This window comes from Amyelois transitella, chromosome 4 (genome assembly GCF_032362555.1).
Source record: "Amyelois transitella isolate CPQ chromosome 4, ilAmyTran1.1, whole genome shotgun sequence".
Classification (NCBI taxonomy): Eukaryota; Metazoa; Arthropoda; class Insecta; order Lepidoptera; family Pyralidae; genus Amyelois; species Amyelois transitella.
Window position 1 is genome coordinate 4,814,058 of NC_083507.1, and position 25,086 is coordinate 4,839,143.

The window sequence follows — 25,086 nt, forward strand, 5'->3', positions numbered from 1 at the left end:
CCTTTCCCTATTATCTTAATTTTTCTACTTTCTTAGACTTTTTAATGTTCAAACACATCTAATTTAAAATGCTTTAAAATCTTCATATTTCTGAGGACGGCTCCACCGGTCTCATACACGAGTAGGTACCTTTCAATTTTTTTTTCCTAATTTAAACTTTATGACCGCAATGTCTCCTATTCAGATAGGAAATAACAGGAAATCTCAAAGAAACATGCAAATATAATAAAGTTCAATATGAACATGTTTATTTTATTATCTAAAAATTGATAAAAGTATTATAGGTATATCTGCTCTTATTGTTTGTTTAACTTGCTTTGCGGGGTGAATTTCAGTAATATGCCACTAACTCAATATATTTTTTTTTGTATGCAAGATTATCAATCGAAAATATGTTATTAAATAAGACTTAAAATTGTATAAGCAATGCAACTAATCAGCAAATAATAAGAGATATACCGATAAACATAAACAAAACACTGCTTTAAAAAGAACACCGCCAAGCGTCAATGGCTAAACAGACACATCCTTGATACCGCCAATGAATTCCCCCCAGACGCTGTTTAGTGCTAATCTTAGCCAGGACAAAAATGTCGGCATGGTCCTTTTTCCCGATTCTTCGTCTCAAGTCCGCCGCTTCCGAATAGTGGTTCGGAGGGCGACACACGACGGGACGCACGCGAAGCGAAGCCCCGACCTGGCCAGTACGTTGCGTGTCGGCTCCGCAACTCCACGCGCCGCGCCACCGCTGTGCCATAAAACTGCCCCGTCGCAACTTGGAGATATAAGTGCACAACTGACGGATATTCCGTGAATCTCCGAACAGTGCTTCCAACCAACTAAAGTAACGGACCGCCCGCGTGCACCCTAGCCACGTTCATGTGGTTTTGGGACATTTGTGCCAGGAAAAATAAACATAGCACTCCGGTAAGTTTATTGTTTAAAAACGGATAATATCTAACCCTACCTGGAACAAGCTAAGGCACTCGAGCTAGTAACATTATGATAATGGGAATTTTTATAACGCTATTTATGTACATAAACGAAAGTGAAACTGTTTTAATAGCAGTTTCTTTTTGGGAATTTATAACCGAAGCGAAGACAGTCATTCAGACCAATGTTATGTAGTCTTACAAACTAGTTTTGCTTGCGTGTGGCTACTCTTGAGTATCATTAATTTATGCTTAAACGACTGCCAATCTGGAACACCTCTATCCAATAAAAACTTGCTTGCTTGTCTAATATGATTAATTCTACTCATGAAAGTAAATAAAATTAACCCTGACTAATAACCAACAGAATTTATTTATCAAATAATATGATTATATGTATGTATGTAGGTATGTACTAATGCAGAAAAATATTATGTCGTTAACTACTAATGACGTCCAGATAAATCCTTCCTAATCATAATCATTAGTTACTCATTATTTTAAAAAAGCAACGCTAGAATAGTTTCTGATGATAACGAAATACCAAAACAACAACAAACCTATTTATATGAGAAGAAATCTATTTTGATATAAAAAAAATTGGATAGATTTCTTTAATTGCATATGAAGAAAAGAGTGTCAAACTGATAAAAAATACATTAATATTGCTTTAACATAAAGAAGTAATATAAAGTTAGTAGACAACCTACCAATAAAACAAGAAAAAAAAAACATCTAAATGTTGAGTATTGCGCAGATGTATGCCTTGCACAACCCAGCAATCTTTGGCAGACATCTACTGAGGCACCAGTTATCATCAGACGACGTTTGCTCCACTTTGTAAGATTTCTTAAGATGTTTTGATTTCAATAGCTTCATTGCTTACAACATATAATTAGGTCTCTTTATACAGAAAACTAAAAATTAATTTAAAATTATGTTTATCAGTTCCTAGAACGAAATTGACTTCCGCGGTTTGCAAATATCCTGTCCAGTTGTGGTATACGACTGGTAACCCACACAGTTTTTGAAGGCAATAGACCCAAACGAGGGTTATGATACTGATAACTCAGGGCAATAAATGTTAATTTAACAATACATACTGTGTCCCTCCTCTTTGACATAAGTATAGGTATGGTTTTAGAAGAAAAACTTATTTATTTGTAAACACGTGAACTGAGCTTAAATTAATTGAAACCTAATTCATCTTCTGATGTGTTGCAAAAACAATATTTTCAAAAATAAATATTTAATTGCTAGTTTTTAAACTATTTAAAAGCAGCGGCTGGTTTACCAAGCATTAATTTCACAAATTTTAAAGTTGTCCAATCCAACATATGTCACGGTAACCATATGCAGTAAATGCGATTTCGAGCAAATATCGAGTATGTGCGTCACGGTTGAATCACGCCCCCTCTGTCGCTGGAATCAATAGAGCGGGACAATGGACCAGACGGACACTAAACAGGAGTGCCTCGGAGGTGGGAATTTCAATGAGGGAAGAGTTTGACATATGAAGTATAAATCCAGCTCTTTTTTGCGTGGAAAAGCAGTCTGTAGTTTAGAATTCTGACCAAATATTCTAAATATAACATCATCAGGATCATCATTAAAGAAATAAGAAGTGTCCTTGTACTGAATTTCTCTTAATTTTATTTAAAGTTTTATTCATATTGTTTTTCCTTGATGTATACATAAATATATAAAGTTCAGGCAAATTTATAAAAAATATCTAAAAGGATTAATGTTCCACTAGATTCTGTAAGTATATGGATAAACCTAATAAACAAATGACCATTTTTAATTTTGATTTCATCAATCTTCTCCTTGACTTCAGCACTTTCGTAGAAAATTAAATTTTTTTATTATAATTAATGTTTAACTGTTCTATTCCCATAAGTACCTAACAAATTTCACAACTTATGTACAAGCAGTACATAAGGTGTGAAATTTGTAGACTTTTTATTTTTCCGTAAGTTTATCTACACAATATAGTCAATGGAATACATTACTAACTTCCTGAAAATTATTCCCGAAATAGGTAGGTATTATATCAAGTCGTCTGATATCTGATATCACATTGGAGATATGAGAATCATTGCGATATCGTCTTATCTTTGCATCCTTGGATATATTCCTAAGTACTTTTACATTAATTTATTTTTATAAATTTATCTTTGTGCTGCGTGGTTTCCGACACCAATAGAAAAAATAGAAGGACAACTCATCTCTTTCCCATAGATGTCGTAAAAGGCGACTTAGCATATCCCGCTTATTTTGGAATTCTTTTTAAGGCGACGGGCTAGCAACTTATCACTATATGAATCTCATTCTATCATTCATTCAAACAGCTGAACGTGGACTCTTTTCAACAAGGTATGTATGTATGTATTATTTTAAATTTAACTCAAAATAACCCCATAATAACCCCATAAAATAATCGTTTTCAAAGAAATAATAAAAAAATCATTCATATCTTTTCTAAGAATTGCTTTGAAAATTTATTATTACCAACTAATTGAAAATTGTCTGCATTGTAATACTTTTATCTTATCAGACAATGCCTGGACTAGCGCAATGCTAGTGCAAACAGTAAAATGATATGGGGAGATACCCGAACACATTAATAAAAAATATTTTTACAAGATATTCGAAGACAACAGGAAGATGAAATCTATCTGCAAATAATCTTAATAAATACAACACGTTGAATCATAAAATGCAGTGTAAATAAAAAAATAGCTTAATACACATGCCTTAAGTTAGTTTTAAATTATTTAACGACTTAAAACATACATAACCTCTTTCCCATAGTGGGAAAGAGTTTTCATAGTAGGTACCTCGTCCTGACCTTTTACCAGAACATTACCGATTTAATAAAGTTCATCTAGGCATTCCAAAACAAAAAATGAAAATTAACGGACTCTTATAAAAAACCTCTGGTCTAACAGGGTTTAGCAGAGCTTTTCTTCTAATCTCCATCTTTCTCTCTTTCTCTCTCTCTCTCACTTAATCTATTTGGTTATGATGGAAAAACCTGATGAGCAATAAGTTTTCAGATTTATGTACACGTTAACTTTTAATCAATTGAGTGTATCCTAAATATCGAACGGATCCATAACACAAAGTTAAAGCTAATTTATAAATAATTGATACTAGTCAATTTGATGTTTTAATATTAATAGTAATTAAGGGGTAATTGTATCAATTTCCATTTCAAAAAATTGTTGCGTTAGTTCCTACGGTGAACATAGAATTAAGGAGTTAAAATAGAGCTATTGTCATTGGGGTATGTGTAGTACATTTTCTAAGGACAATCGTCAATAATAAGGATAGTGTCAATGACAGTCAATAGAATGGCTTGGCTCAGGTAGAAGGGTGTCATATTGACTGCCATGTGACCCTGTGTGCGTGCCTACCCAGACGCACTCTAAATGTCATTAAAGCCAAGGGCCTGTTACATTGCAGTAAATAGATAAAATTGCAGAATATTTGCAAAAAAATATTTCAACTTCACAACATTGTATTAAATGACAACCAGTATGTATGCGTCCAATTTATTGATGCCTATTAAATCAATCGATTATGCCCCTGCTATTTGAGATCATACATAAAAGCTGCATGTGTTAGTATTTTTATCACGTAAGTGCCTACATCATCTTATAAATAAAACAGCTTATGAGAAATTACATCAACAGCTTGCCTAGTGGGATTACCCATTGTTCTCCCCCTCTTATGCCGGTATTAGTAATACTCCTATAAAAGTATTTGAGAATGGCCGTCAGAGCTGGCCTTAAATAATTTTTTTATTGTATCCTATCTAATATATATCTCAAACCTAACTCAAATTCATGGTCTTATCTTATATACTAGTCATTTAATCAATTACTTGTATTCCTTTATTTGATATCTAAAACTATTATGCTCAAACTTTAACAATTAGGTATAGACATAATTTATGTATTGTGTAGTCTAAGTTCAAACTGTAACTTTTAAAAGTAATAGATAAAAAAGAAATATTCTAGCCAGATTGCGTATAAGAAGTAGGTACCTACCCAATACAATATATTTGAGATAACATTACATTTTTAAACTTTTGGCTTCAAAGATCTCGAGGTTCGCAAAACTAAGAAAATGTTATACTCAATATACCTACTCTGAAAAGATTATACAAGTTCAAATATCTGATGAGACGACTTTCACTAATGATCAAATCCTTAGAGTTGGTGTAATAATAACGTGCTTTGGAGAAAGTGGTAGGTATAAATTGTGTTACTAAACATTCATGTTTAGTCAATTTTCGCAAAGGTTTATGCATTAGCAGGTATCCGTACCTATAATATTTCCAAGCCAGTACATGTCTGACATTTTTCACTTGTAAGAAGGCCAAATACCACTTGTGGCATTGTTTTCTGCAGCTGAAATTCGACATAACCCACTTGGCGATGTTAATCTGAATAAATCAAACGACAAACGGGCTCACACTGAGGTGTCACGTTTTTATGTCTGCAGTCTGAAGCTTTGTAAAGATAATGTCAATGAACTTTTTAATAAAATTAGTGACGTCTTTCTATGCATTGGCACTAAGTGTTATGTCCACTATTCACTTTCCTATTACTTTCCAAGATTTTTTGAAAAGTAGTTGATAGACTGGGATATGAAGATTCCGTGTTAGTTGGTGACAATTCCACATATATACTTGTAAGATCTTAAATAGATTAAATGCGGTGGATTATCTGAGTGACATCAGTAGGCACAGAGGCATATGGCCCATTAATATAAAGGTTGTATTATAGGCAATATTTACCAACCACGCCTTGGAATTGAAACATAAAGATGTTCCAATTTATTTTATATCATTCTATTCAAAAATTCTTTCGACGACGAATTAGGAATTTTTACAACCTGCGCATGTAGAGAAAGAACATTTTTAGTCCGTGCAACAGCTAAGCCAAAACACTTGTCATGAATTTAGTCAATAAAGCATTTTACTTAGATGCCATTTCTCGTGAATGTGTTACATGAGCGCCACTATCTCTATCTCCTTTTCAATATACTATACACGTAATAGCTTAAACTGCTACTTGATTTACTAAATCTTTGATAATAATGTAGTGGATTCAGTAACCTGAGAGTGGCGCGCTGGAATGCCCGCCATATTAGGTTCAAGTTACTGTTGATATTGACGCAACTGGACACTCCTACGTGCGTATGTATCTAAGTAATTACTTAACCACTTAACTAACTGCTGGGCAAAGGAAAATAGTTTACACTTGACATTGTACTAAAATTATATTTTATGTATAAGGTAAGGGTACTACTTTCTCAAACAATAACAAGATTTTGATTAAATATGAATTTTGATGGATGAAAATGAACCACTGTTTTGACAAATTTTTAGCAGGACTATCTATTATCTGAATCTAATCCGAAAACACTATTCCTTTATCATTTGCATTTGTTTGTCAATGTTTTTACCAAAACTTTAAAAACCTTAACTTGTATGGTATGTTAAGCATGTCTTGGAAAAAAAGGTACCTAAGACTTAAAGTTGTGGTGCTGCCAATTTACTATTTAAAAAAACATAATGTATGAATTAATAAACTACAGGAATATTTCTGCAGTTCATTTTCTTACTGAGGGTAGCACTGCCTTTCAAACCATTCCTAGAAATTCCAATTTTCAAAAAGTGACAGTATGCTAGCCTATAGCCTAAAAAAGAATTCCAAGTTTATATAGCCCCCTTAGTCGCTTTATATGACATCCATGAAAAGGAATAATCCTATTCTAAACCACACCTCCGAGAAAAAGGCGCGTTGTATATTTGTACTTACTTTGCAGGACAGTCAAGTCTGCCGAGCCAAGTAACCGAGCCTAGTCTAGACAATGCCCCGCCGCCGGCAGATCTGATAAATCGTCTCGTAATTGCGCCTGGCCTTGTCTATGTCTATTTGCCTTCCCGTCATAGAAGCCGTATGTTTGTTGTCATTGAAGCTGTTAAAATCGTTGTAATTTTATTTAATCCATTATTGATATCGTTCAGTCCGTTAAATTCACTTTCTTTTTGACGTTCCTTTATAAAGGTATTTTTTTATGTAGTATAAGTGTGGTTTCTTGTATTGTAGATGGGAGATTACTGGCGCCATAATTAATATTATTAATGAAATACGAGTATTATTGAGTTTCAGCGTACATACAACTTTAATAGAGTGTATTATCAATACGTTTCTTTTCTGAAATGTTTTGATACCTGCTCGGGTCATCATTACTCAATAATTGACGATTACAATGAAGTATGGCATTCGAGGAAATATTTATTAAACTTGTTAAATCGTTTGTACATACAACGGGATCCAATCCTGTAGCGTGGCATTCCATGCATGCAGTTTGGCGCCACACTCCAACCTGTAACCAGTGAGTTGCAAGGGCACACCATAAGATGTCTATGGTGTCCTGCAAGACAAGTATTTTATCTTACAAGACACCAATTAAATACACATATCAGAATTATCAAGCTTAATACTCTTTGCTTTATGTTAACTGATTAATGACTTTTGTAGTAGACGAGATTCACGTCTGCAGAAAAGGAGGAAAATAAGTATTGGGATTAATAAGTGTTATTGAAAATATAATCATTACTCATAGGTATTTCAAAATCCTAATTTTCCATTTTAATCCAGTTTGATGTGTAGTAAGTATGACCTGCCTCTACATAATATTGATTAGATTTTATTTATTATTTTATTAGATTGATTATTCTATAGATTGCGACACAACTGTAAAGAGACTCATATCTCAATCTTATTATTACTCAATGCATTGGTTTGCATAGGTATGTATGTATTAAGTAATAATAAGATTGTGATTGAGAGAATATTTTAATAAGATTTATATTTATTCTTATCTAGAAAAGAAAGATCTTATCCAATATGTATATCTAACGGGTACTAGCAGCCCTACGTAATACACTGGCGAGTCATGTAATACCTATAATTAATTACCTCCGTTATGACCATCGATGGATTATAATAGCATGTAATTTTGTCGGAAGATGTCTCGCTGGGGTTCTAAATGATAGTTTAATAAATTAAATACTAATTACCTATGCGCGGCCAACTTTGGTTTTGCACAAAACAGGTAAAGCTTCCCGAAGCTAATCTGAAAATTCTTTATTTAATTTCAGATTCAAAAGAGTTTGCAAATAAGTTGACAGAATTGTCTCGATAGATATATTAAAAATTCATCTTTAAATGGAAATTTACTCAGAAACAGATCACGTAATTATGGTTCTGAAGAGGATGCGAGTCGTGGGAATTTCCCGTTCTAAACCCAAGAAAAAGAAAACTTAATACATACGTGCCTTCGAATAATGATATGCTGATCGTTGTGCGTCATAATGGCTCTGAGTCAGTCAATTGGCTGACTCTGGTATGGTTTTCAACGTTTTATATGAGCCAACCTTTTGTTTGGAAGATTTGAATGCAGAAGTTGTACAACAATTTACAACGCTTTTATGTAGGCAATATTATTAGATATTTTATGTACTTACTTTTTATTTTGTGAATATCATTCAAACCTTGATTTAGAATCGACAGGCGGAATGAAAGCTTAAAAGTCTTCCTGGAGTCTTATCTGCATACGTTAGATATCCTTACCTTCTTTAACATCATTGCCGCATTTATTTATGACTTCATATAACTAAACAAGATCCTGGTAGATTTATGGATATTGCATCCTTTTAGTTATTCATTTTCCGTCGTAATTTATGTGAATAGCTGGCAGTAAATGTAGTGAGTCTATAATCATTGTCAATTATAGCTATTCCTGCGGGTATATTTCTAAGAAATCATTATTATAATCTGTTTAAGATTCTTTTCCATTTCTAATACGTTTATCCTGCAATTTCAAATGCCGTACTGTTAGATGCGCGGAATGCGAGACACCATTTCAAAAGGTCAGTCAAGTAGGTAACCTAAAGGTAACGTTCGCGTACTATATAGCGTAATACAAACGAATTGGAGGAAATAGCTACACAGGTGAGGCTAAAGTACATTTGGAAACGAGCCAAGGTAGACAGGGTTGCCATTAGCCCAAATTTGTAGGTTATTTTTGAATTTGGGGTTTATTGATAAGTTAGAACTATAACTGGCATTATTCTTCTTCTCTGTCTCTTCTTATTTGACGTAAATGTAAATTATCATAATTGGCATCTAAGTAAATATTTAAAACAGGCAAGGTTGTAATCTTTTAAAATAATAGATAAGACGCATTTAAATAATATCACAGTATGTTATTTTATCTATGGGCACTGGTGATTAACCTTGAAAGCCTCAAATGCTGTTATGTTTTAAGTTTTGACAACCCTTACCTACCAAAAGATGTTTACAAGCCTCTGAGTAAATGTTCCAAGGAGAATGCTTGTATTTTCGGCCAGAGTAGTTTATACACTTTGTAACATAAACAAATATTGCCGGGTTAACAAAAGTACTGCGTTTGTTACTTTTGATGTTTAAATTTGTAAACAAGATGATCAAGATGTTTATTAAGATGTGATAAATTCACCACAGACGTAAGAATATAACCTCACAGTTTTGCCTTAATCAGATGGTAATTATCTACGCCTTGTTTTATTTGTATTTGGACAATGTTATTTCTGATTCGTGTACTTTGGTATGTCCGGTCCATGCCATTATTTATACTGATCTTGACACCAAATCTGTATTACAAAATCATGTCGTGAAAGGTAATTTATTAAAGTAAACAACAATCGAATTTAATTTACAAGGATATCTTTATAACAACATCGGTTATTCGAAATTTACTATCACTTCAATTAAAAGCAAGGTTTTTCGTCACGTTTGTCAGTCTGTTTGTGATAAAATTATGCGTTTATACGTTTATCTCCAACTTCTAACCTTCTTCTAAAAGATGGAAGTCGTTGCTTACCCCTGTCGTTGCTTCTGTCTTGGATCATTAACATTTTTACGAACTAACAAAGATTGAGTTATTGTCCTTATCCTAACTTATTTTAACTAATATTTTAAATGCGAAAGTTAATTTATTAAGTATATTTTTTGTAACAAAACGTCACAATTTAAACTTCTCAATAGCATCTACACACATATTTCCTACATCAAAAATCTTCAATTTAAAACACAAGGCGTACTAAAAGACTCAACCCACCAAAACCTCAAGTAAACATATTTTTTATTTATTCATAAACGTTAATTAGCGAGAAGTTGCGTACATGCAAACCACATTTCGGTACCCGCTGATGGGAATCGTGACGGCGAAACCTTTTTTGTGAGTTGTGGTTCTCGGAACTTCCGCAGTAATCTGTTGCTGACTACATCATCCGCGAAGTCAGAACTCGTTTTCAAATCTCATAAATATTTTCAGAGGCTTATGATTCAAATTCAATACAATATGGTTTAAGCAGAGCAAATTTAACAATTATCACAACAAATAAGTTGTACAAATAAACATCTAAAAATGTCATAGTTTATCACTTGAAATCGTAATCAATTAAAAATGTTATAATTTCCTTATTGTGTGTGATTAAAATAAATAAACAGTCTAATGGTATAAGTATTGAAGACAGTCAGAAGCGGAACCACTGTAAAGGTAAATTTTATTGAATTGACTAATTGCTGTTATGACTACAGATGATTGACACAAAAAAATCTTTATGACGACACGAAAAATTTTTATTCATGTTCTGACCGTCAAGAAATTCCGAGTTTAAAATTACAAAATGAGAAACAGGAATCAACGACGTGGTTCGAAATGAACGTGCGATCGATGACCTTCGATGACTCATTTACAGTTACTACGATTACGTTAAAAGAAACAAGTTGTCCCCAAACAGATAAGAAGTATTTGCCTCACTTTTACCTTTATAAAATACTGAGGGTACTACTAGTACTAATAAATATCCAAAATTATTGTCTTGTCCGCCACAGGTACTACTGTTCTCTCATCATAAATAATATACCCGATTCTATTCTGATCAGTCTCTCTTACCATATTACTGATTGTTTTCTTAGCTGTCACCTCCAACACTGAGTAAAATGCAGTAGGGAAAAGTAATCTATTTACAATAAGTAAAAAGACTAGCAGCGAAGTATCGGCTGCCTACCTGCCATTAAACCTGTCTTCATTTCTGATTCACTAGTTATTAGTGCTAATGACAGTTTGAATATTATACAGCGGTATAAGTTTACGCTGAATGGGTCAAATTACTTCCTAAGCTCACGAAGAAATACATATAGAGGTGGCAAAACATGGCAATGAAAAATTGCTAGATAATAATTGAATGCGCGTGGGCAACAAATTACCAGCTACGACCTTGCTGGCGGAATACGCACGCGCCATGTTACCACTAGGGATTATCATTGCATCACCAGCAGCTGATGTGGTGATATAAACTGGTTTAGCTTTCAACACACTTTCGATATAATATTTTAATTCTAAATATAAAAAAGTATAAGCTCTCATTTTTATATCGAAATTTTGTTGAATTGAAAGCTAGTTGTGAGAATATAATTTATTGATGTAATTGAAATAACCTCAGGCGCCATAATGATATATATTAAAGTATATATGTTCCTGGTTTAGTAAGATAGATTCCTGGTTTAGTTAGAAGATAAAATAAAAAAACTTCATGTTGTTAGTTAACTACTAAAATCATCCGTTTCTCAACCTACAAGCCCGTTTCACAAGAAGGTAAGCTTCTTAAATAAGTATGAATAAACTCTTCATTGTTGGGATAATTATTTTTTTAGTATTTTCAAGTATAAGTTTAATTATTTCTTGAGAAAACTTAATCTAGTATCGTGGTTGCGGTTACAACGATTTCAGTAATAAATTTTCAACGATTACGATAATTAGATGACACGCCGTCTCATCACAACTGCGGTTAGGGCACAATCTCAATGTTATAAAACCCTTTTCCTCTGCAGTTATTGTCTTGAAGGTTTTGGATCATATTACAAACTGTTCCAGACTAGAAATACCGTTACGATATTTTTGTAGTTCAATAATAAATATTTTTTCCAAAATCACAGCATAAGCATTTTAACACAGAAAATGTTATATCAATTAATGTATGATAACTAATATAGCTTTTGAGGACAAGTTCATGCAAAAGTAATTATTAATACTTATGTTTGTCAATACGGCTAAAAGAAGGCAGAAATTTGAAAGTATTTTGTAGCGCAAACATTAAAAAATTGCACTGTGATGACAGGGTGGGTATCCAGAAACATAACACTTTAGAAAACGCAAGAGTTAGCTCTTAGAGTACAAAAAGAGCAAAAGGAAATATAAAGTTACGTACCTAGTAGATAAGTAACGTAAGGCTCAGAAGCCTTATTTATACAACATTCGAATTTGAATGATTGATCGCTCACGAACTATGATCGATTTCGTCGTTCAATCGTAAAGATTAGCTTTTTGCATACATACATACATACATACATACATAAAATCACGCCTCTTTCCCGGAGGGGTAGGCAGAGACTACCTCTTTCCACTTGCCACGATCTCTGCATACTTCTTTCGCTTCGTCCACATTCATAACTCTCTTCATACAAGCTCGGCGGTTTCGGGTACTTTTGACCTGACCCTTTACCAGGACGTCCTTAATTTGATCAAGATACGTTCGTCTAGGTCTTCCCACTCCGACCTTTCCCTCCACACTCTCCTTGTATATCAACATATTGTATTGCATACATTCGTTTTGAATCTAGGTCGTTGACCCGATTTTGAATAAGTTTCCCAAATGAAGTTAGTTTCACTCTAAAGCAATTTATTATAGATTCCACCAAAATAAAAAATACACTTATTTAAAGTTCATACCTACAATTAATCACGTCTATATCATTTGCTGGGTAGATAGACCGAACAGACTTGGAAAGACTATCAGTTTTTCCAAGTTCAGGCCAAGTTCAGCTGTTTGGCCTAATGATAGAATTGAGATTCATACAGTAACATATTGCTTACCCGTCGCCTAAAAATCGCCTAAGTTTATAAGCCTATCCCTTAGTCGCTTTTTAGGACATCCATAGGAAATAGATGGAGTGGTCCTATGCTTTTTTCTGGACAGGAAAAAAGGAAAAGTTTATAATATGTCTATAAAAATATGATTCTTGTATTACGAGTGTTCATTTGTGTTTTAATGGTTCAATCTAATATAATACTTTTCAAAAGAAGGATGACACTTACAATGTACCAAAATTTAAGTATTCTTGGCGCGCATTGGACCATGACCACCATTATTGACAGGCAACGTTTTCTTTGCCAATCATTTTGTTTGTTTGAATGTCAACCTCTAAATGACTCAATGCTTAGAAATATGTCAGTTGCCTCGAAAGTACTTACCTCAGTACTTACCTATACATCCTTTAAAAACAATGAAGTAATTGTCCTCACGCGCCTGTACGGTACTCGGCTCGGGTTCTTTGCGTATCAGTTAAACAAAAGATAGTTAAGAGAATTCTTTAGTTAACAGTCACCGTAAAATTTGCGGCAATATTTCCTTCTTCTTTATATGTAGTATTCTTTATCTTCTTCTGTATAGCAGTCAGTAAAATTAAATCCGATATATTTAATTTTACTGACTGCTATACTTCAGGACCGGCCTTATGATGGCCCACTGATAGCCTAAACTACTTCTTCAGCCTTACCATTGTCACCTTACGCCACTTTGCACAAGTCGCTGTGCTTTGATGTACCAATCATTTGTGTTATTAACTAAAAATCAGTTTTAACAATAGTACATGGTCGTCTCAGTAATTATAGTGGCCGCACGTTTTCATAACCGTCAATTATCATTCTTTGAAACTCGTGATGTTTACAATAAAAAGAGGCAGGTAAGGTATTAAATTCTGCGCGAATGTATTTTGTGGTATTTTGCTAAAATCCTTGACATCAATCTGTTAAGTTAAAGTTAACAGTTGAATGAATACAAAGTACTTACATAGTACCAGGCGACCTGTTTTCGTTTTTATAGCCAGAGAACAAAAAGCGAAACCTAGTAAGTCCTCATTCTCTTTGAATAAGCATTTATTGTCTACTAAATGTGCCATAATCAAAATAAAAGTGAAATTACCTACCTATTAAATTACCAGCCTTAATCAGAAATTTGATATGAAGTAAAATAGCATAGACAATCTTACAAGGAAAAAATGTCGTATGATTCGACTCTTGTCAATTATAGATGCAGACTGCGCCCAATGCTTCCTGTTAATGAACCGGCCTACTGTCTACCACAGCGTACGGTTTCGCTAGATAAATACAGACACGATATATCTATGTATAAATATAGGTTTACTTTGGCACAAAATAACATAGATAGTAACTAGTATTGTATTTTTTATACTGAAAATGATCTTGCATTATTTTTAAGACTAGAGTACGCCTGCGGCTCCATATGCGTAAAACGAAGAAAATATTGGTAGTCCTGAAACCAAAGGAAATACCCAAAAATTCATTCTTAGTTTACCTCTAAACTACATAAACGCCCATGTAGTTCTTCTCAAAAATTTATAAACATGTTCTTGAAAAATCTTTATTTTTAAAATTCATATTTGGTTACCCTAGTGTTATGCAACACTTGGTCAAATTACCACATTCGTCTGAAAGTGATGCGTTGTTAGTTGTTACAGTGACGTGCCAAATAGAGCAAATGCTTTGAGCAAACAAAATAACGATACTACGTTTTAATGGCATCAATATACCTTAGTTGCGTCAAAGATATAAAACTAAATATCGCACTTTCATTACCAACATTGAGGTACTGAAAGAAAAATTATAGACGAAAAAACATGTATATATTTTTAGAAAATTCTTTAATTTTAATAAATAGATATACATAAGTACATATCACGTCTCTATCCCTGAGACCGAGCCAACTCTGTTGAAAAGACTATATGGCTACGTTTAGCTAGTTTTAATAAATTTGCACATGATGTTAATATTATTAGGTAGGTATACCCACTTCTTAAATTTTCAATATGATAAATTTACTTGTCTTTAACACAATAACATTTTGCCTTGAGTTCGAGCGTTGATCTCAGTTGTTATGCTCGATTGCAGGCATTATTTACCTAAAACAAAAATGCCTTGGCAATTTAAAGAACTTGTATTCATACTTCTTGCTGCCTACATCGAAGTATTCTTGCTGGATATTTTTGTTATTATTACTACGTATATAACCTATGTTCCTGTTTGAAAATCCATACTCGTAAAAGAATAAGGAAAAAAAACTACTTGGAAAAAAAATTGAGTAAGACCAAAGAATTCAGAATAATCTAGGACTAATATTATATATACCCTAGGTTATAATCAGTTATTCTAGAATGACATCTTGAATTTCTTTACAAATCATAAATAGTCAAATCAGTTTTATGTTCACTTGTTTATGCTAAAATTATAAAGTAATACCTAAATATGTAAGTCTCCTTAACTAATATCACACACATGTATCATCAGAAGTCGCCATACTTTAGACGCTTTGCAGCAAACTAATAGGGAATGCCCTGCTCTTGGCTCCGAATAGGCGGGGTTTAAAAATACGACAGTATTTTTAGCAGCTTGCATTACGCACACATCTGTTTTTACAAAGCGTATTATCCATCATATATTTTAAGTGAGCTCCAGAGACTAGTACTATAAACATTCTCATTGAAATAGGCTTAAAATTAAGTTCGCCTCTTATACAATTGCTAAGCCTTTATCATTTATTTTTTAATTCAGATTCTTGAGACAATGCGATGGTTTATTTATTTTAGATGTATACATGAAATTATGGCCGAGAATTGAACTCCTAGCATAAATTATCACTCTTGACATCTATAACCACACAGTTTTATTGGTTAGTAAAATGAACAGTTTATACAAGAAACCCACAGCCCACAACATTTGTAAGTAGCTTACCCACTTTGCTTTTGCCAACGCTTCAACCACACCCATGAAAGAAGCTAGCATAACCACAGCTATTGCCTATTTGCTCACCTGGGAAACTGTTAAATTTACTGAAGGTAAATTCCTAGTTGAAGTTACGACTTACGATCCATTGTGGCCAACGCTGAAGTCCGAGGTATAAATTAAAAAAGATGTAGATGAATACGTTATAAGAACAGCTGTTTATAGTACTCGTACTTAGGCTTGATTTCCAGAAATTTGATTAGTGTGTTAATTTATTATATTAATTTTGGAGCATGTGTGCTAATTCCCAAAAATTTTATAAATAAAAGCACGTGTATCAAAAATCTCCATGAATAAAATTTCACTATTCATATCTTTTTTAGTTTAAAAATATTCGTCAAGTTACTACTACGTACCTACAGTTTCTTAATTATTATTATTTTCTATAACTATTCGAAAAAATTGTTTGCTTCATTTAAAATAAATCGTTTGGTTTATAATGATTTTTTTTATTATTTTCAATTAAGTTTTGTAATATATTTTATGTTTAAGTGCCAAAGGTAACAATATAAAGGTTGGGGTTATACATTTGTCAAACATTATGTTACTTTGCACTTCCTAGAACTTTCAATAGCATTAGCTTGTGACTATGACCACCACAACGAATAATTTTATGACATAGGTAGTCTTGAAAAGAGGATTGAATAAGTTGCATGGACACGCAACTTCGGGGTTAACAAGAACCAAAACAGTTGATGTTGTTACTGGGTACAGTCAAAAATAGCAAGCAAAAAGAGAATAATTTGCATTAGGGTAAGAAAAATAATTACCTAAATAAAGAAGTCATCACAATGTGTTTCATAAGCAAGGACACCGCAAAATCCAAACTTCTAGGTACTCTACATATTTTAAAGCATATGCTTTAAGGCAAACTTAAAAATAACAAGACCGATTGAATATTAATAAACACTGCAGAATATAAAAAGTAATGCGAAACCGCCAACAGATAATTAAAAAATCATGAATTCGTTATGAGCAATAACGAAGTGAAACGTTCATTGTAATTATTTTCCAAACCTTTACCTGTAACGAATACACAGATTATAATGGTATTATATACTCGTATTTATCGTTAGTGTTAAATATACCTATTTGAGATAATTTTGAAAAAGATAACAATTTATCTAACACGTAGCAAAGAGGAAAACGTATTAAGAATACATAACTTAGTGATATTAGCTGTCGTTATAACTTTGTATTCTACAAGTATGTTCGGCTGCAACACAAAGACTAGAACACGTTCTTTGCCGAAATAGCGACCCTGAAGAATTCGTCACACTCATCTAACTTGTATGACAAATGCCCGACAATATTGATATATTGGTGGCAAACAGGTAATTTAAGACAATATTCATTTGTTACATATTAACCGTAGACAAAATGACCCGTAGACTCAATGTCATAACAATGGCATTGCTATTTTTACTAGTAAGTAGATAAACAGACAAACAACCATATGATGGCAAATTCTTTTGTAGTATGAGGAATAACCAAATCAAAAAGTAAATTCCCTTTAAATCATTAAAGTGTCTGTGGCTGCCACTTTAGTTAATTTTTTGACTTAATATGTTATTAGAAACTTACTAAGAAAACATTTTAGTATATGCTAACGCAAATCACATCAAGTGCCTAATGATATACGGTTCACATGAAAGTATCATGATTAAAATTTTAATTTACACGTGATCCTATTAAAATGTACCTAATGCACAAGACCGTGTTATTTTTTATCTAACAATATAGTTTGAGGTTGAGACTGATTGATTCTCAATGCCTGTCTCAACAGATGTAAAACGAACGCCAATTTTAGTATTCACGCTTAAAGTTTTTGTTCAATTTCAACGTTTAGTAAAGGAGCACCGTCATATTATGTAGTTTGTGACGCTAATACACTCGTGGCGTAAATAGGCGTAATTTACATAAATTTGGGGTAGTGGTACAAAATTTGGTAAACCAAATAACACATAATATTCATTCATTTCAATAGCATATCACCGTTATGAGTCTAAGTTATTTGACTAACTTGACAATATTATCTTGACGACCCAAGTGTTATTATACATAAATTAATCTTAAAAAATATTTTTAGTAAGGTCATTCCTGATTTTTAACCAAGCAAATATTGAAATTATTCTTAGACCCAGAAATACACATGCACTATTTAGTATCAAAACATTTGGAAAATTGAAAATGCAAACGATATATTTACAATTCTCCAAGTAACGAAATTTAAGGGTGAACCTAGAATGGAAAATGTTCGTCGTCATGATAGAAATTAAACTTGGCTAATTTTACAAATCAAAGACTATCTTTGAACTTCACTTGTAACAGTTATACTTTTTCAAAATGAAAATATTCTAAGGGTGTATCATGACAAAGTAAATCTCTAAACCAATTTGAAGTAGCAAAACTTACTGCTTTTCTTTAGTTTCGGTACCTACCATTCATTTGTTTTAAGATTCTAGTATGAATATTTCCCGAAAGAGGAGATAGAAGAGCAGATGCAGGGATCGTAGAAAGTAGAAAAATGTAGTCCTTTGTCTACCCCGGAAATGAGGCGTGATGTTATGTATGTATGAATGTTGTTTGGGATAAACATCACTAATATTTTTCATCTGTTGTTACAGGAGCTACCAAAGAGAGCGGCGCCGTGCTGGCGCCCACCTCCGCCCACCTATTGATGACACAATAAATTGTGATGCTGACACGAACAGGACCTTACAGGAAATTGCGTCCTAGAGGACGACGAAGGACGTTATAGCAAAAACTAGTTTTTTAAAAGTGCAAGTGCCTATTCTTCTATGATGGTGGCTAATCGGAGAAACTTTATATTTAGAGTTAGCATTGTGATCAATATTGCAGTACTGTTTTACGCAGCACTGCATCTATCTGGGAATAATCCTCCTGGCGTAGAATGGGTGCAAATAACGTCGGATGGCTCAGAAAGAAGTGCAGAGTTGAGGTACTCGACCAAAGAAGAATCGATTGTTCGAAACGAGACCGAAACGAGGACAGTGGAATCTGGTGTTAGAATAGTTGAAGAACTCACATCACAGATAACTCCATCTACGATGCCTTCAACTAACAAGACAACATCGAGCACTGCTTCTATTGCAGAAGTAGAGTCGAAAATTGCAAAATGGCAGGATACAGCATCGGAGGCAGAACTGACGAATGAGACCCTGGATATAGTAGATGAAAACGCCGTTTCAGATACGACTCTCTCCCGTCTGCGGTCGTTGTTAGCTTGCAATGATAAGGATTTTCGACCCGAATATCTCCAAAGAGGAGAGTACTGGGTGCTGAAGAACTATGTGCGCGCGGATCATGGAGACCTACAATGTCACGAGACCATTACGTACACGACGCATGCCGGCTTTGAGTTCCTTGATAACGTCCAGCCTTTGGTCGAACGGTAAGTTTTTAAGTACCCATTAATTAACACGGGGCAATGCTCTCTAAGTTTCGCAAAACAAAGTTTTTTGTTTTCGTCACGCTCTGTGTATTTAAAGGAGTTGTTAAATTTATTCGTTCATCGGAAGGCTTTATTGCTCTTTAGAAACTGCCATGGTATCAATTTGTAAAGTAGGCACTTATATACATTTATTTTATATATAAGTAAATAAATATATATTTATATCATAAAATACGGTTACATCACTCAAAGCAGCGGTATAGATGATTGACAGGTTAGATAGAGTGCTAAATTAACTAAATAAATAATGTGTATCATATTTATTAGACTAAAGAAATAGAAACAGTGAAGGAAGAACAGTTTTATTTATTCAGCTTGCCAATAATGGTTAATGGTTTTTTTTACTACGCGGCCATTCATCAATCTTCGTTTATTATTTCGCAATAAAATTCTTTTATCGTTTAATGATCATAAAATGCCTGTTATAATGTGATTACTGTTGTTAAGAATGCTACTGGTAAGTTTTCAAAGTAATATGATTTGCTCTGTTATATATTTAAAATCTAATACATAGACATGTCCCACAGCTTTTCCGCAGGATAGCTATGCAAAAGATGGGCTCTATATAGGTAACTGCGCACAGGTATGCAATATTTACCATTTTCTTAAAAATTACAAAAATCTTCACATTGTTTTTTAAGGAACATCCCAAATGTAGGCATTCTTTAACAGTTACCATCTTTGGGTCGTTTGTGAGTCACTCGGTTAAGGAAAAGATTAGGTACCCACCTAACTTTACAATCGTATTGGTAGTTCCATAATCATGCGTTGTCTTACAAAGGGTATCCCATGATTACTAAAATACAATATCTATACTTACAAACGAAGACTTGCCTGTAGAAAGAAAATTAACAAAATATGCACCCACTTGAAGACAGCGAAATAATTTACGTAAGAAACAATAAAAAGAAGGCCAGTACGCACATTAAACTAATGCTAGGCGACCAGACTCATTAAGCGTTTCGTTTATTTTTTTAATGTAACAACTTCTAAATTCATTCTTGTTTCGGTAACACGAGGAAAAACTGCAATTTTACAATCACGACAAAACTCTTGGAGATTTACAAGAATATCAGTCAAAAGGAAATTTTTGAAAATAATGTTACACGTTACCATCTTTTTATACGTTCCTTCTGACGGCTTTCTAGCAATACAAAACTTCATTAAAATCTGTCCAGTACCTACAGTTTGACAAGTAAAACCACTTTTCTCATACTTAATATTATTAGCATGGAAAATGGTTTGAAATAAAAGGGCAAATCTTTATTTACCATCGGTATTTGCATGAAGATTTGTGTTACTGTTAATTTTTCAGTTATAAAAGCAGATCTTACATCCCGAAATACATAGCTTTATGATACATCTATGGCAAAAGATAAAACAAAGATGGGCAGATACTTTATTACTTTATTTAAAAAAATCCTTATCTGTTGTTGACCTCGTTCTGCTTAGTTAAGAATAACTATGGTACCTACATTATTTGAAACCAACCTTGTAGGTATAGAAAAATCAATATTAATTTTATTGTAAAAAGGTAAATTCACGACTTTATCAATAGAAAACATATTTCTAAAATTGAATAACCTAAGTGAACTTGTACGGATGGTAACCCTAGCTCAATCAGATAACGTGTTCATTGTTTCTCTTACAACATCTGCAAGTTTTAATTAGTGAACTCTATTATGATTGGGAGATCCGTCTTTCAGAATTTGAGATAACAGAAATGGAAGTGTTCAAATGTTAGAGTGTTTGGGTCGCTGATTCTGTCGATCTCAAGTTTAGATCTGAGAAATTTCAATGGACGTGGACGCACGTTTCCTGTTGTTATTGAGATTGTTGTTTAAACTTGCCGTTCGCCGCGAACTAAGACCTCGTGAACACATAAAATATTTACAAAATTGTCAAATCTCAGAAATTACTTATCCAATTTAGATTTCGCACGAACTTAAAAATTCCGTTCACAGTTCCTACATACTTATATTTTAAATTTCATCAAAATCAAACCAACGTTTCGAAATTTATTCCGTTACAAACATACATACATACAAAAAATGTATTTTTGCCCCTAGTTGATAGGTAGACCATACTCTTCGCTGGCACGTTCAACTAAGGAAGCTTGACTCGATACTTTATGAACCTTTAGAGTTATACTCAATCAGTCAATCATCATAGTCTGTCAGGTAAAGTCAATCCTCCTACCTGACCAATACGGATAGGTTTCCCTTCAAAACTGTGAACTTCTTCGTCCGGATCTGCTTTAACTTCTTTGGATCATGATCAGAAGTGGCTCCTCCCAAGAAAGACCGAGAACAATGATTTAAATTAATGTTCTTATTTTGGACTAGTTCGATAAGTTGGATCAGTAAATGTTGCTGTACCGAACGTAAATTCTTAATTTAATAAACCTCGCTTTAACAACATTGTTGATTGTTTTAAATAAACGTTGTGTTGAAACACGATATTGTCATTTTGCATCCTTCACACATTCAATATTAATTGTGCCATACAAGGCTAGAGGACATAGTGTGTAATATTTCAACAATGACACTGTCAGTAATCATAACTATATCTGACCTCGCGACCTCACAAATTACCTTCAAGCAAGGGTCATATATTAAACAATTTATGTACCGACTAACCAATCTCTTAAATTAGTTGCATACAACACCTAATTCTTTTTCCAGCAACAGTAAATAAACAGAAATCATTCAAAGGAATCAGTCCTTTGAATTATTTCTGTATAGATAGAGTATCAAATTTTCAACTGAGACATATTACGCGGATTGTGATACTGGTACGACGAAAAAAGTAAGCTAACCCATGTCAGCCTTGAATTTTTTCGCTCTCTTACCTAGATGGAAACAAAGCAAAGAGGTATAAAATCAATTCATATTCCTTTGGTAATTAATGCTCTTGGCAAATAATTCGTTTTGCTTGCTAATAATATAATATAAAAAATAAACAGTTAAGTTGTACTTAACCCAAATTTCATTATTGTTTACCAACAAAATCACCGACCTACATACGGTATGAGAAGAAATTACGCAAGTAATTCGAGTACCTAATTATGAAGAACACTTACCTACAATTCAGTAACGGTATATTTGAGATTTGAAAGTCAAGGTCGTAGACCATCAATCATCGAATGTGGAGTAGATACCTAACTACAGGCGCTTGCGCAAGCCAGAGCATGCATATAAATTTCATATCGCCCGGATACGTCCCGGTTTGATACCATTTGGCCGTTTCCTAACGTCCAACTTAGGGCTGCTGATATGCACTTTTACCAAATTTACCATGATAATTTATTTATTTAAACTTTATTTAAAAAAATACAAATGTATAGTACAATTGGCGGACTTAAAGCTAGAAGCAAAATTAACCAGTCAAACATTGGATCTGACAGAGATTTTTATTTGGGGTCAATCTTAATAAATATATATAGTGATATGTATGTATATGTTAGAAATGAAGATAAAAGTTGAGTAGTTAAACGTATTATGGCTAGGTATCGTCACTAGATTAAATCCGAACTGAGACTTATAACTGAGAATGCCGAAGATCGAACGAAGTGAAGAGAAAAATGTAGAAAAGCGAAGCAAATGAAGCGAAGAAGGAACATGTAAAGATGAGAAAGGTCATGTAATATTGCAGTCTGACCTATGTAGATATGTGTGTTGTTGGTGTCTGTTTTCCGTGGATAGAAATGATTACGGACAATCGAACTATCATTGCATATTATCAAAATGGAATTCAAAGCGATTCGTAACAAAATTAAAATTAATTTATCCATCTGCACATCTCACCGCACAATGCAACTGCTAACCCTTTGAGAATGCACATGTATACCGGCCTCGTTTGGCACGAATGTCAGGAATCACGCATCAATGGACAGCAATATGTAGCACATTCGTAATTTGATATCGAATATTTGATCTTTAGTTCCATTGCATGCATAAATATTGCATGTTTAAAATTGCAAATAAATCGACGAAAGCATCAAAAACATTGTATGCTTTTTTGACGTATTCGAAATTATTACTAATGTGTGAATTATTTTTATTTCGCTCTTACAGTGAGGGAAAACATCGTTAAGAAATCTGCACATTTTGGTAACAAGTCTATCATGAATTATATGATCGATCCAATACGGGTTAGGTTTACCTGCAAATGTTCCTGTCCTTTGTGTAGAAACCTGACTTACCCAATCTAGGGTTCGTGGTCAAAAACATACACATAGGGGCTCCTCTCTAGAGTATCTAATGAGGATGCAACCGGGACTAAAGCCAGGAAGAAGAAGAAGTGTGAAATTATTTTTACAAAACTGTTATAAACATTTGTCAGTTAGTTAGTCGGTTGCAAGTCAGAAGTTAAAAAATAATTGATCAAACTAACAATATACATGTACTTATTTTCGTTTTCAAATAAAATAAAATAAAATACTTAATTAGTTAAAGTTCAGGCAGGATTTACAGGCTCACGCAAACTCACAATCCATATTAATCGTACCAAATTAATTTTTTTTTTGTCTTAAAATGGAATTGACGAGTGACTGATAAATCGTTAACGATTTTGGTCTAGTGCTCTTATTAAATTATTGTTTTCATCGATCATCAAATCGAGAGTTCGCACGCAATCGAATATTCGAACGTTTGTGGAATAACTATGTTAATTGTCAAACCGGTCTATGATCATCTCGATGTCTCGATTTCCACGGCGAAAAGTGAAAATGTGTAAATTGAGGTTAGGCCTATTGACGACACGAACTCCACAGATATGAACTTACTCCACTAATAAAATAATAGAAATAATTGTGATTTTTTTTGGCTTGATATTGTGTGTAAATGCGTACACTTCACCCACACCACAGTTTTGTTATTTCAACACTCACTTACTCGTATCTTGAGAATCGTTAAGTGTCAAATATCATCAATATCTTTCTAGTATCCTCTCTTGTAATCAGTATGTTGTTACTGATCTGCGATTAAATATGAAATGGTAAATTTAAATAGTATTTACTTAGCTTAACCAGTAAAATTAATATAATTGTCATTATCACCCGCCGCAGATATCAGAACTTGAAGGAAACTGTTAATTTCGTTCGTTGACATGTATGGTACAGAGCCATAATGGATAATGACAACAAAATAAACTTTATAATTGATTAAATAAATCACAAAAACGCCTACTTCTCTATATGTAAATCTTACATTTTTAAAGCAATTAATATATGTGAAGTTCAGGGATATGGGTAATCAGACGAACTGACAAAAAATGTTCCTTTTCATATGAGTCGATTGAGCCGTGTGTTTTCCTGTAGAGTAAAATAGAGAACCTCTTCAAAACTATCCAAGAAGAGACTAAATTTAAAGAAAGAGAGAAATTTCAATTGCGGTATAACGACATACTAACATAGAAAAGTCAATGTCCAGAAACTTGTGATATTATTTATACATTGCATCTAGAAGACCACACTGCCAAGGTGACAAGAATAGCTTATTTTCTCAACCACCATTGCCGTGTTCTTATTAAATTATCACTAAGTATATAAGTTTCACCAAGAGCTATGCGCTAAAAGGCCTGTCATGTCATACCTTGTGGCTGATGTAACAATAACGAAGGCGATTGCGCAATCACTATTATAATAGTATGGAATAAGGTCCTAATCCCATTGGCGCAAATCGGTGGGTG

General features: G+C 33.4%; 1 protein-coding gene across 1 annotated transcript in view; it reads left to right on the top strand.

Moving 5' to 3' along the window:
- Positions 1 to 663: 663 nt before the first annotated feature.
- Positions 664 to 25,086, top strand: part of LOC106129394 (beta-1,4-glucuronyltransferase 1) — a 38,275-nt gene continuing 13,852 nt past the window's right edge. The window contains exons 1-2 of the mRNA XM_013327947.2: positions 664 to 927; positions 18,548 to 19,335. Coding sequence (XP_013183401.2) covers positions 18,722 to 19,335 — 614 coding nt within the window. The 5' untranslated portion in view covers positions 664 to 927; positions 18,548 to 18,721. The remainder of the gene's footprint in view (positions 928 to 18,547; positions 19,336 to 25,086) is intronic.